The 12,500-nt window shown below is 36.8% G+C and overlaps 2 protein-coding genes across 2 annotated transcripts in view; both read right to left on the bottom strand.

The window, feature by feature from the left end:
• Window positions 1–2,492: 2,492 nt before the first annotated feature.
• Window positions 2,493–6,548, bottom strand: hoxd9a (homeobox D9a). The gene is made up of 2 exons (XM_061970625.1): window positions 6,034–6,548; window positions 2,493–2,855 (listed from the first exon to the last, which is right to left on the bottom strand). Exons 1-2 carry the CDS (start codon window positions 6,500–6,502, stop codon window positions 2,620–2,622), a joined length of 705 nt encoding a protein of 234 aa, XP_061826609.1. The 5' UTR covers window positions 6,503–6,548; the 3' UTR covers window positions 2,493–2,619.
• Window positions 6,549–7,862: 1,314 nt separating this feature from the next.
• Window positions 7,863–12,500, bottom strand: part of hoxd10a (homeobox D10a) — a 6,574-nt gene continuing 1,936 nt past the window's right edge. Inside the window, exon 2 of the mRNA XM_061970626.1 lies at window positions 7,863–8,525. Coding sequence (XP_061826610.1) covers window positions 8,251–8,525 — 275 coding nt within the window. The 3' untranslated portion in view covers window positions 7,863–8,250. The remainder of the gene's footprint in view (window positions 8,526–12,500) is intronic.

Here is a 12,500-nt window from a genome sequence, read left to right as displayed (position 1 = left end):
TATATATATATATATATATATATATACATACATATATATATATATATATATATATATATATATATATATATATATATATATATATATATATATATATGGCTTTTTACACACTAAAAAATACTGGGTTATTTGGATAACCCAATTTATGAGTTGCGAGTGTTAGGTTAAAATTTGGAGTTATTTTTATGGCGAGCAATCCATTTTTTGGGTTATAGGGGAATTATTTTAACTCAATTTCTGGGTTTTCAAAACTATGAACCATTTTTGGGTTGTTTTTCAATGAGTAACGCATTTTTGGGTGAAAGGCTATTTTTTTTAAATTAAAAAATGTCCTTTTTTTCTTGAAGGGAATTTTATTAAGGATTAATCTCATGAACATTATTTGCAATCACACATCTTATGCAAAATATTTGAGCATGCTGTATAGCAGTTGTTCTCAAATGGGGGTACGCGTACCCCTGGGGGTACTTGAAGGTATGCCAAGGGGTACGTGAGATTTTTTTTTTAATATTCTAAAAATAGCAACAATTCAAAAATCCTTTATAAATATAAATAAAAAACAATCTTCTAGTTCAAGAAAGACCACTACAAATGAGCAATATTTTGCACTGTTATACAATTCAATAAATCAGAAACTGATGACATAGTGCTGTATTTTACTCCTTTATCTCTTTTTTTTTTCAACCAAAAATGCTTTGCTCTGATTAGGGGGTACTTGAATTAAAAAAAAAATTCACAGAGGGTACATCACTGAAAAAAGGTTTAGAACCACTGCTGTATAGAACTATTATGACCATACGTGGCAATTCTTGGAAAAACAAATGTCACTCATATATTGCTTTTGAGTATAGTTTAGTGGAATAAAAATATTTTTTTACCAGCAGTAAAATGTATCATTTTTAACAAACTATTGGGTCAAGGAGCGCTGAGTTGCGCAACCCAATAGTTGGGTTTGGAATAACCCAACATTGTAGTGAGCATAACTCAGCTTTTGTGTTGTAATAAATTCGACCCAATAGTTGGGTTATAAATCAACCAACATTGAGTTAGCATAACTCAACTTTTAGGTTAAATAATTCAACCCAATAAATTATAATAACCCAACTTGTTGGTTATATAATTCAATGCAAAAGTTGGGTTGAAAAAATGAACCCAAAATGTTGAGTTAAAATAACTCAAATAAGGGGTTCGTCCTTTTCTGAACCAGCAGTTGGGTTAAAATCGGCTTCTTTTTTTTAACCCAACAGTTGGTGGGTAACTCTCCTTTTTCTCACACTATTTAAAACGGTCTGCATATTAATTCAATAATCCTTATTCATTTTCTATAACTGCCTGCACGTCACAATAAACAAATAAACCTAAATAAACAAGAAAACTGCCACAACTGAAGCGCTGAATTGATATTTGTAGTAAGATCATAGTTGGCCTGTATCTACTTGTAATCCTACTCATGCCTTGTTGCCATTTAAGAAGCTGGGTCATTTGGAGAATTTTAAAGGTATATTTGTGCATGTCAGGACATTAAAAATAATACATTTATAAGACACGCAGACACAATAGCGCTCTAAACCCTTTCAGCACTGTGCAGCGCATAATTAAAGAAAACATTCAATTTAAAAAAAATTGTTTTTAGATGAAATAAAATAAATCCAAACACTAAAGAGTGTACAATTATTTTATTTTAAATAATACTCTTCATTTAGAAGCGATTTTCAAAAAACGCACTATAGTAGGAGTAATAGAATACAATCATTGGATTAAATTAAATTTATTTTTCAATTTATATTACTTGTTTGTGTGGATTTTTAAGGTCTCCAGCTTTAGAATATTCAACTTTTTGGCACCATTTTATAATAACAGATGATTATTACCCATAACATTATTAATGCTTCCCTTACATCATAATTACCAGAAAATATTTTAATGGTATTTTGCAACGTGTTGACACAGTAAACGGCTCTATTGGCTCAGACTGGAAGAACTACAGCGCCCTCTAGCGCCGCGCGTAAAGCTCCCTGCTCAGTCTTTTGTCATTGATAACAGATAAGTGAGACTTTTCCAGACTGGGAAAACATGACGCTTAAACATCAGTAAATACACTTGGTGATTTAATATTGATCAAAAGTGCATCCAAAGTGGATTTATGTTGATGAATGAGACGTGGGGGTGGCAGACACCCGAGTGTCCACATTTTGTTTGTCAGCAGCTCACACAAAAAAAGGCCTGAGAGAGTGAAGCATCTTTCAAAGCAGTGCAATTACTGGGCCAATAAAGTCATTTAGTCCAGACGTCTAGCCATCGCCATTGCTTTATTCCTTCCTGCTCTAAAGTCATTAGTCGCACAATGATAACACCCCCCGCCACTAAAAGTTACAACCCATTCACCAGCAGCATGATAAGGGGGTGCTAATATTAAATTAAATGATATTTAAATACCAGCACGTGTTTTAATTTGAAAACCAATACATTAATAAGAAACGGCCACGGAAAAGTGTGAGTGAAAATTGTTTATGTACAAATACTTCTTTGTCAGCCCGATCCGTAACATAGCTTGAAATGACTTACACGATATTGTTGTATCAAAATATAATAAGAGAAAAAAAAAGTCCTCGGTGCTCCTTAATTGCCGCCTCTCTCCCGGTTCATCTTCTTCATTTTCATCCTGCGGTTCTGGAACCAGATCTTAACTTGCCGCTCGCTGAGGCTGAGGATGCGGGCCACCTCGTAGCGCCGGTCCCTGCTCAGGTACATGTTGTACAGGAACTCCTTCTCCAGCTCCAGAGTCTGATATTTGCTGTACGGGCAGCGCTTCTTCCGGCTGGAGCGTGCGTGGATCCAGTTTGCTGCCGGGTTGCCTGCACACACACACAGACAACACACACACACACACACACACATTTTTGTATTTCTGACCTTCTTGAGACCTGAGAAAAATGCCCACCTCTTTAGGACCACCCTTTCTATATAGAGATGTGTATTTACAACATTAATAACACATACATCCATCAACCCATCCATTTCCTACCGCTTGTATAATATAAAAAAGGTAAGCTTTTATTTTATTTTTTTATTTTTTTATTTTTTGGTTTGTAATTGTATTGTAATCTTCATTATTTACTTCAAGTTATTACAGTATGTCTCTATATACATATTTATTTGATTTTTTTAATTGATTTTGGCCAAAGGGGGCGCATTTCAATTTCTTACACACACTTGTTATTTCATATGTTGGCCAGTGGGGGGAGCATTTCGAATTTCTTTACACACACTTGCTATTTCATATGTTAGCCAGAGGGGGAGCACTTCGAATTTTTTACACACATGCACTTGTTATTTCATATGTTGGCCAGAGGGGGAGCACTTCAATTTTTTTACACACACTTGTTATTTCATATGTTGGCCAGAGGGGGGGGACTTCGAATTTGTTTTTTTACACACACTTGTTATTTCATATGTTGGCCAGACAGGGAGCACTTCGAATTTTTTTCCCACACACTTGTTAATTCATATGTCGGCCAGAGGCATTTCGACTTTTTTCTTTTTTTTTTACACACACTTGTTGTTTCATATGTTGGCCAGAGGGGAGCACTTCAAAACATTTTTACACACACTTGTTAGTTCATATGTTAGTCAGAGACGGAGCCCTTCGAATTTTTTTTACACACACTTGTTTGTTCATATGGTGGCCAGAGGGGGAGCACTTAGAATTTGTTTACACACATTTGTTATTTCATATGTTGGCCAGAGGGGGAGCACTTCGATTTTTTTCTTACACACACTTGTTATTTCATATGTTGGCCAGAAGGGGAGCACTTCGAGTTTTTTCTTACACACACTTGTTATTTCATATGTTGGCCAGAAGGGGAGCACTTCGATTTTTTTTTACACACACTTGTTATTTCATATGGTGGCCAGAGGGGGAGCACTTTGAATTTTTTCACACACACACTTGTTATTTCATATGTTGGCCAGAGGGGGAGCACTTCCATTTTTTTTTTACACACATTTGTTATTTCATATGTTGGCCAGAGGGGGAGCACTTTAAAACAAATTTACACACATTTGTTCGTTCATATATTGGCCAGAGGGGGAGCACTTCGAATTATTTTACACACAGTTGTTATTTCATAAGTTGACCAGTGGGGGAGCACTTTTAAAACCGACACACAGTCAATTTGAACAATTTTGGGACCACCCTCATTTTGATAGATTTCACCACCAGGGGTGCAAATTAGATCTCTATTTTTTTTGTAACCACCAGGGGTGCAAATTAGATCTCTATTTTTTTTATTTTTTTTTTAAGGTGCTTAAGGCCAATGACAAATGAGTCACGGACCACAAATGGGGCAACCCGGCTGTAGAAGCTAACTGTTAATGGTCACTATAGTCTTAGTACCGTAGTGCAGTGGTCCCCAATCAACGGTCCGGGGACCGGTACCGGTCCGTGATGCATTTGCTACCGGGCCGCACATAAACATGAATTGATTTATAAACTACCGCATTTTCTTTCTCGAATTAACTTTCGCCTGTCCCACTAAACACACCAATACGATGGTTAATAGATGTATATTACAACTCCTTTGTTAGAGTATGCGGGACAATGCACATTAATGGACATACAAAATGTTAATGTACCAGAATGTAGCCAAAGGCACATTTTTTTGTTGCTGTTTTTATCTGCCATACTTAGAAAGCCGGTCTGTGACAATAATGCATACATTAAACCGGTCCCTGGTGGGAAAAACAAGGTTGGGGAACCCTGCCGTAGTGTATTTGTTCATCCTATGGTCACATATATATATATATATATATATATATATATATATATATATATATATATATATATATATATATATATATATATATATATATATATATATATATATATATATATATATATATATATATATATATATATATATATATATATATAAAGGTTTATTTGAAATAGGGACAGATACAGAAACATAGATATCTGAAACAGTTATCCGGGCTTTCTGCTTCGCCGCTCCCAGTCTGTGGAACGCTCTCCCTGACCACCTGAGGGCACCACAGACTGTGGATGCTTTTTTAAAAAAGGCTTAAAAACCATCCATTCATCCATCTTCTACCACTTGTCCCTTTTGAGGTTGCCAGGGGTGCTGGAGCCTATCTCAGCTGCATTCGGGCGGAAGGCGGCGTACACCCTGGACAAGTCGCCACCTCATCGCAGGGCCAACACAGATAGACAGACAACATTCACACTCACATTCACACACTAGGGCCAATTTAGTGTTGCCAATCAACCTATCCCAGGGTGCATGGTTTTGGCGGTGGGAGGAAGCCGGAGTACCCGGAGGGAACTCACGCAGTCACGGGGAGAACATGCAAACTCCACACAGAAAGATCCCGAGCCCAGGATTGAACTCAGGACTACTCAGGACCTTCGTTTTGTGAGGCACATGCACTAACTCCTGTGCCACCGTGCTGCCAGCTTAAAAACCCTTCTTTTTTCTTTTTTTTTTAAAGCGCCTTTTTTTTTTAGATATATGCATGCTAGTTCTAGTTTTTAGTTTTATTTATATTTATTATCTTTAAAAAAAAAAAAAGTAATACACTGTTGCACTTTGAGGTTGTTTGCTCAATGTAAAGTGCTTTTTACAAATAAAATATATTATTATTATTGTTGTTATTATTAAATCAACAACAAAAAATTCTGACTTTGGTGCAATGTTCACGGACTCTAGTATTAGATGCAATGGTTTTTCGGTCATAACTTGTTCACCGGTCTTCATATGGAGGGTACTTTTCCTTGTTGATGTCTCAAGAAGGGTAGATATACAAGAACACACACACACACACACACACAACATGGCTGCAACATTAAAGTCCCAACTTAAAATTTCCATCCAGATGTTTCCTTATCAGCATCTATTTCAAGAATTCCAGGTCAAAAAAGGGAGGGTTCTGTTCACTTTTATGGCTGCGTAAAACGTGGAGTTTTACGCAGCTGTAAATCAGCACGCGGGTTATTTGCATCACGCACGCACTTACTTGGGTCAACGTGTTTCTCCTCTTTGGAAAGCTCACTTCCACCGCGCGCCTTTCCCGGACCCTCGGACACGCCACCACACGGCGGTCGGCTCTCCTCCGGCGGGCCTGCTGCCTTGCTTCTGGGCGGGGAGGGAGCCGCTGCGGGCTTTGGGGAACGTCGAGTGGAGGGGAAGCCGTCGAAAGGAACGTGGTTGGGCAGCGGGTCCATCCAGGGGCGCACGCCGACGCATCGGCCGTCCGAGGGCTGCGCGTAACGGTGGTACATCCCCGGCGGGTGAACGGATTGCCACGGCGAGGAGAAGACGGCGGATTTAGGCGTGAAAGTGCAAGGGGAGAAGTCAGCGTGGTTACCGGCGCCTGGAGGCCTTATCGGGGCCATGGTGTGCGGGGGCGGCATGAAGCGGGCTCCGTACACGTCCTCCGGTTCCGCGCCCTGCAGCACCGCGTCCACGTAACAATTGGAAGACATTTTTTTGGATGCCCGCACTCCAAATAAAACGACTTGCCCCGCTAAAGGAAGCTCCTCTCAATGAACAATCATAGTATTTTTTTTTATTTTTTTGCTGGCCTGCAGCGACACGGATTGGTCGCGTGGATCACGTGATCATATTTTACCAAATACTGACAGTAAATCAAGCCTACCCTCCTTTTTTTCCCCCCCACTTTCTATTTCAGCCATAATCTGAAAAAATACAAAAATAAAATCTAACTATTGCATAGTTGGACTGACAATATTATTAAACGCAATCGCAGCTCGCCTCGTTAAAAAAAAAAAAAAAAAAAAAAAAAAAAAAAAAAAAAAAAACTCAATAGACTTGGTAAAATAATAACATTGTAAAAAGCCAAAACGTCCATTGGTGTGTTATTTCACCACAAACATATATTTTCTGATGTAGCTACATTTCTGGTGAAAAATTCACTGAAATTTGAGTTAATAACAACGCTGCCCAGCTCCTAATACATATATTTATGAGCTTCCATAAATGTTTTATGAGGTGTGCGTGATTATTATACATGCCACCTATAAAAAGAAAAGACTTGAGGAAGACGATCTGCACGTTGCACTTTAAAAGTAGCATTTGACTAACTTTTTGTTTGTTGGGCAAAAGCGAATTTAATTATAAAAAAAAATAAAAATCTGTTTTTACACAACAGCATTAACCCCGTGATTTAATGGTAAATAAAACACGCTTATTTTAAGTATATATTGTTTTTATTTAAACCATTATAAATAATTAAAAAAAGTTGTGTCATTTTGGCATTTTTCAGTAAATACAGTATTTATTATTAAAAAAAAATCATAATGTAAATAATAAATATACAAACATACAAAATAATTGATAATTGATTTAATATGATATATAATATTTAACCACAGGAAGCTCAATTGAGACACTTTTTGTTACAGTGTTTAAAAAAAAATGCACCAGCAATTCACCCTTTTGACAGTATTCTTCCACAGTAAAATAGTCAAAATCACTGTAGCATGACAACAAATGACTGTGAAGATTGCAATAGCCTTACCTTTCACAGCAGATACTTTCACAGTCAAGTACTGTAAAATGTTATTGCAGAACATGTAAGTGTGAAAGTAATGCAATTAATTTGCTGTGAATTTAACATTTATTTACATAATACAATAACTACACTGTAAAATTATAAGGTGTCATTTGTTGTAGGGTTACAGTAAATTTCCACTTATAGTATTTTACTGGTAAGTTTTCACAGTGCACTGCAACTGCAATGAACTCAGCAGAACACCATTTAGATCATTTTATTGCAAGAGAAAGCATGTACATGCTTCACACATGCAACAATAACCACACGAGAGGAACCTTTTCAGCCCAATCCTAGGCCAGCGGACGTATTACTCGACAATAAATGCACTTTTACAACAAAACAAACACAACCGGCACACACAACAGTAAAATCCACACTCCATGTTGTTAGGTACGACACCCGATACAAGGAGTCATTGATGCTTCTCCTCTGTGGTAAACATTGGAATGCAGTGCACTTTTACACACCGAGTACAACGACAACGCCAGCAAGTTTTTGAATGGGGTCAAGTGTCCAAGTGTACCCGACAAAGTGTATAAGTTAACATCCAACAACACCAAGCAACATAAAGTACACACCACCTAAAAGGTCAAGTCCATAACGCCAACTGTGAACATACAAAAACCAAAATAGTGATACACGACAGCGTCATATAGTTCAGGAGAAAGTCAGATTACAGTTCAGTTCCCGCACTCGACATTCCCGACTCATTTTCTTCAGCTTCATCCTTCGGTTCTGGAACCAGATTTTGACCTGCCGGTCGCTCAGGTCGACGCTCCTGCTGATTTCTAGGCGGCGCTCTCGCGTCAAATACATGTTGAACAGGAACTCCTTCTCCAGCTCCAAGGTCTGGTGCTTGGTGTAAGGACACCGCTTCTTCCTGCCACTCTTGGCCGTCAACCAGCTGCTGGCTGGGGTGTCGGTCTTGTTCTCTGCAGGGGGGTTGGAACCAAGGAAACGTTGGAACATAAATAAATACATTATATATAAATATGTATGTATATGTATGTGTATATGTATGTATACATATGTAATGTACAGGATTTCACTCTAATTAACAGTATTTTTACAGTAAAAACTGCAATCAAAGTGTACTTTAACATCCCAACAAATGATCATTTTGATATTCTTGTATTTCACAGCAAGTATTAGTTATCAATGAATTGCACAGCAAAATACTGCATTCAATCATAGTCCTCCCTATTATCCCAACACATGACTCTAAATTCAAACTAATTTGTCTCTTAATTGCATACTTGCCAACCCTCCCGAATTTTCCGGGAGACTCCCGAAATTCAGCGCCTCTCCCGAAAACCTCCCGGAACAAATATTCTCCCGAAAATCTCCCGATTTTCAGCCGGAGCTGGAGGCCACGCCCCTTCCAGCTCCATGCGGACCTGAGTGAGGACAGCCTTTTTTCATGACGGGAGGACAACAGGGTGACAAGAACTAAATCATCCATACTAGAGATAAATTGTATTATTATGTTTATCTTACCTAAAAATAAATATATTTACTAATTAAAAAAAAGAAAAAACGAAATACATTTTTACTATATTTTGCTAAAAACATAAAAATTAATTTTATTTTTATTTGTATTTTTTCTGACTCCTTATTACATCCAGGCATTAGAATTATACATTAAAATAAACATATTTGAAATAATGAATTTTAAATTATCATAATTAATTTAAAATGACCATATTTAATTATTAAAATGATTGCTTGTTTATCAACAACTTTAGCATTTTATTCATTACATTTTGGAGCTCTCAGAAGCCAAGTTATGTTATATTCCTTAAGATTTATTTATGCAAGTTTGAAGTATCAATTATCCAAACAGTTTTGTTTGCATATTTTCAGGATGTAGATATATATATATATATATATATATATATGTATGAAATACTTCACTTGGTGAATTCTAGCTGTCAAAATACTCCTCCCCTCGTAACCACGCCCCCAACCACGCCCCGCCCCACCCCTGACCACGCCCCCCACCTCCCGAAATCGGAGGTTTCAAGGTTGGCAAGTATGCTTAATTGGCTCCGTAGACCACCTTGCACACTCTTGTACAGTAGGTGGCAGTATGCTGTTTAACCCAGAGTCATTAAGTATGCACTTATACAATTGTGACGTTGCAGCAAGTAACTAACTGTATGTTGCAGTTACAAATACTGTAAAGATATATCACAGCAAATCACTGTAAATGTTACTGTAAAAGCCCTGCAATTATTAGCCAGAAGTTTGTAATGACAATTTTTTACAGTGTACTTTTTTTCAAGTTGCAAAAAATGGTATCGATTTTAGAGCATGCACTGTAAACATTTGCTAGGATTTCGCAACATTTAACAGTACTTTTCACTGTAGTCAAAAAATAATGTTACATTACAAATGACTGCTTGAAAACTACGTCGCCATTATGTTTCTCAGTAATTTACTGTAAATGTTACTGTGAATGTGATGCCATTAATAGCCTGTTATTTGCTGTGAATTTACAGCAGTGCCGTAGTCCAAATCCATCAGAACTAATAAAAATGCAGTGGTAGAGGTCACCTCCATCCTTTAACTTCCAATCAAAAACAGACCTAACAATGAGACTAGTAAATAATAAACAGTACTTTTGCAATACTACACTCTATGACAGCCAACTTATAGTAATTAATTACAGTTTGTCAACAATCGCCTATAAAGCTGCAACAATTCATCGAATAAATTTAAAAAAAAAGACCTGATTTACATTAGTTGACTAATCGTTTATTGCCTGTGAATTAAAAAAAAAGAAAAAAAGAAGAAGATAAAATCTGGACTGCATGGAGTGCCCGGAACCTTAAATATGTGGACATAGTTTCCACATATTTAATGGAGCACACATAAAAACGGTGGCGGCGAAAAGCGGATATTTGTTTTCCATTTCTTACTTTTAATAATGCACACATGTTAAAAGTCAAATTTCAATGTTTATGATGCACAAATTAGAACAAAAGAATAAAGGTTATATGGCAAGCAGAGAAATTGTGGTTTATTTCAACTGTGATCCCCAAAATACACATTGAGGCCGTAAAGTCTGTTTTATTCAATTATTCCATTAATCGAACTAACGAACGATTACTAAAATAGCTACATCCCTATACAACTGGCACACTTTTGGACATAATTTGGGTATGTCCTATATGACCACAAGGCAGTCAACTCTTTTAATGTATGGCCCTTCGTGTATGTCCTACAGGGGTGTCCAAAGTGCATCCCTGGGCTATTTTTCTTTCTTTCTTTTTTTTTTATTGGCCCCCATTGTAAAAAATAAAGTGAATGATATAATATTATATCTTACACGTATTCCCTTTGTCACCTATAACACATACAAGTGAACGTGTTAGCTATCTTAGCATACATTGACCTACATGGATTGCCTTTGGCATCTTTAATGTACAAAATGAATGAATTCATTTCAAAGCAAGAGCATTAAAAACCTGTTTACAACCTTCTAAATATGTTTTTTTTTTTTAAAAACATTGTGATAACACCATTTACACTCTTTAATCCAGGGGGCATCAAACGTATGGACCGAGGGCCGGATCAGGCCCGCCAACAGGTTTTATCCGGCCCGCGGGATGAGTTTGCTAAGTATTAAAAATGAACCTGAAATGTTTTTAATGAAATAAACAGCTGTTCTAAATGTGTCCACTGGATGTCACAATAGCAATTCTTTGTATATTTGTAGATGATGCTACATATGTACAAAATAAACCAATCAGTCGAGGAAAATGATCAAACTACATTAATAACATCCTTTAAGTTGATTTTGATGTACTATTTTTATCTAGATAGAATGAAAATTAACACCAATGAGTTGACTGATGAACATTATCACATAATTTATTCAAAAAAATATATAAATAACGACAAATAAAGTATATATACTATTAACTGCAACAGGTAATTGTAAAAACAACATATATATATGATTTGTACAATTTCAGAATGTGCTTGATCTTTTTTTTAAACAAAGCAAACAATCTGAAGTTGTCTTTATGTTTAAGTTATTATGCCGTGATTTCACCAGTCCGGCCCACTTTGGAGTAGACTTTTCTCCATGTGGCCCCCCGATCTAAAATGGCTTTGACACCCCTGCTTTAATCCAATATAGCAATGCTGCTTGAGGCTGAGCCAATCAGTGGCTGTTATACTGAACAGCATGATCTGACTGGTGGCTAATGCTACTTTAGTAATACAGTTATTTAATCGTATTTATGCTTGAACATGCTTAATTTAGGTCCCAAAACTGTATCGTGTGCTTTAGGAAATATATGTTTTGTTTTTTTTAAATCAGTGATGTGGTGATGCCGCAATACAGTGAGTGGCGAGGGTCAGTCAGAGTTGCAAATTTTGGATAAAAATGTTTAACTACATCTCAAATGAGCAACCGCTGCAGTGGACATTTTTGATTGGCATAACTAATAATTGGCAGGAATACGGCAAAACAAATGTCCATGAAGATGCTCATTGTGGCAAAAAAATAGGAGTCAGGTGTTGTCTCCTTTACACTGTGAGATGTAAGACGTGTCTTTACTGTGTATATAATTGAACAGTGTTTATGTTGTGTACAAAGTGTATTGACAATATGTTGAGCAAAGGAAATGTCATATTCTTAGAAAACTCATCTTGTATTTGACATTGTTTAGGCCAAATAAGTGCTCAACTTCAGCCTGAACCCTTTCGGTCTGCAACATTTTCATTTTATGACTGCACAACTGTTTGTTTATTTTGTCGACCACCGACCGAAGAAATAATAAACTAAGATAATGATGTATATATCCCACAAAGCAGTACAAGTCACGTACACCATACACCTATAATAAACAATAATGCTCCAATTGTAAGTATTTTGTTGCACCTTTTCCCGCAGT

Source organism: Nerophis lumbriciformis, linkage group LG13, assembly GCF_033978685.3.
Source record: "Nerophis lumbriciformis linkage group LG13, RoL_Nlum_v2.1, whole genome shotgun sequence".
In the NCBI taxonomy this organism is placed as follows: Eukaryota; Metazoa; Chordata; class Actinopteri; order Syngnathiformes; family Syngnathidae; genus Nerophis; species Nerophis lumbriciformis.
This window is presented reverse-complemented; position numbering and strand designations above follow the sequence as displayed.

Bases quoted from the DNA above. Each gene is read 5' to 3' on its own strand.
- hoxd9a (XM_061970625.1), bottom strand. From the start codon at position 6,502: ATGTCTTCCAATTGTTACGTGGACGCGGTGCTGCAGGGCGCGGAACCG. The intron at 2,856-6,033 runs GTAAGTGCGTGC...GTGTGTGTGCAG, and splicing joins GGAGAAACACGTTGACCCAA to GCAACCCGGCAGCAAACTGG.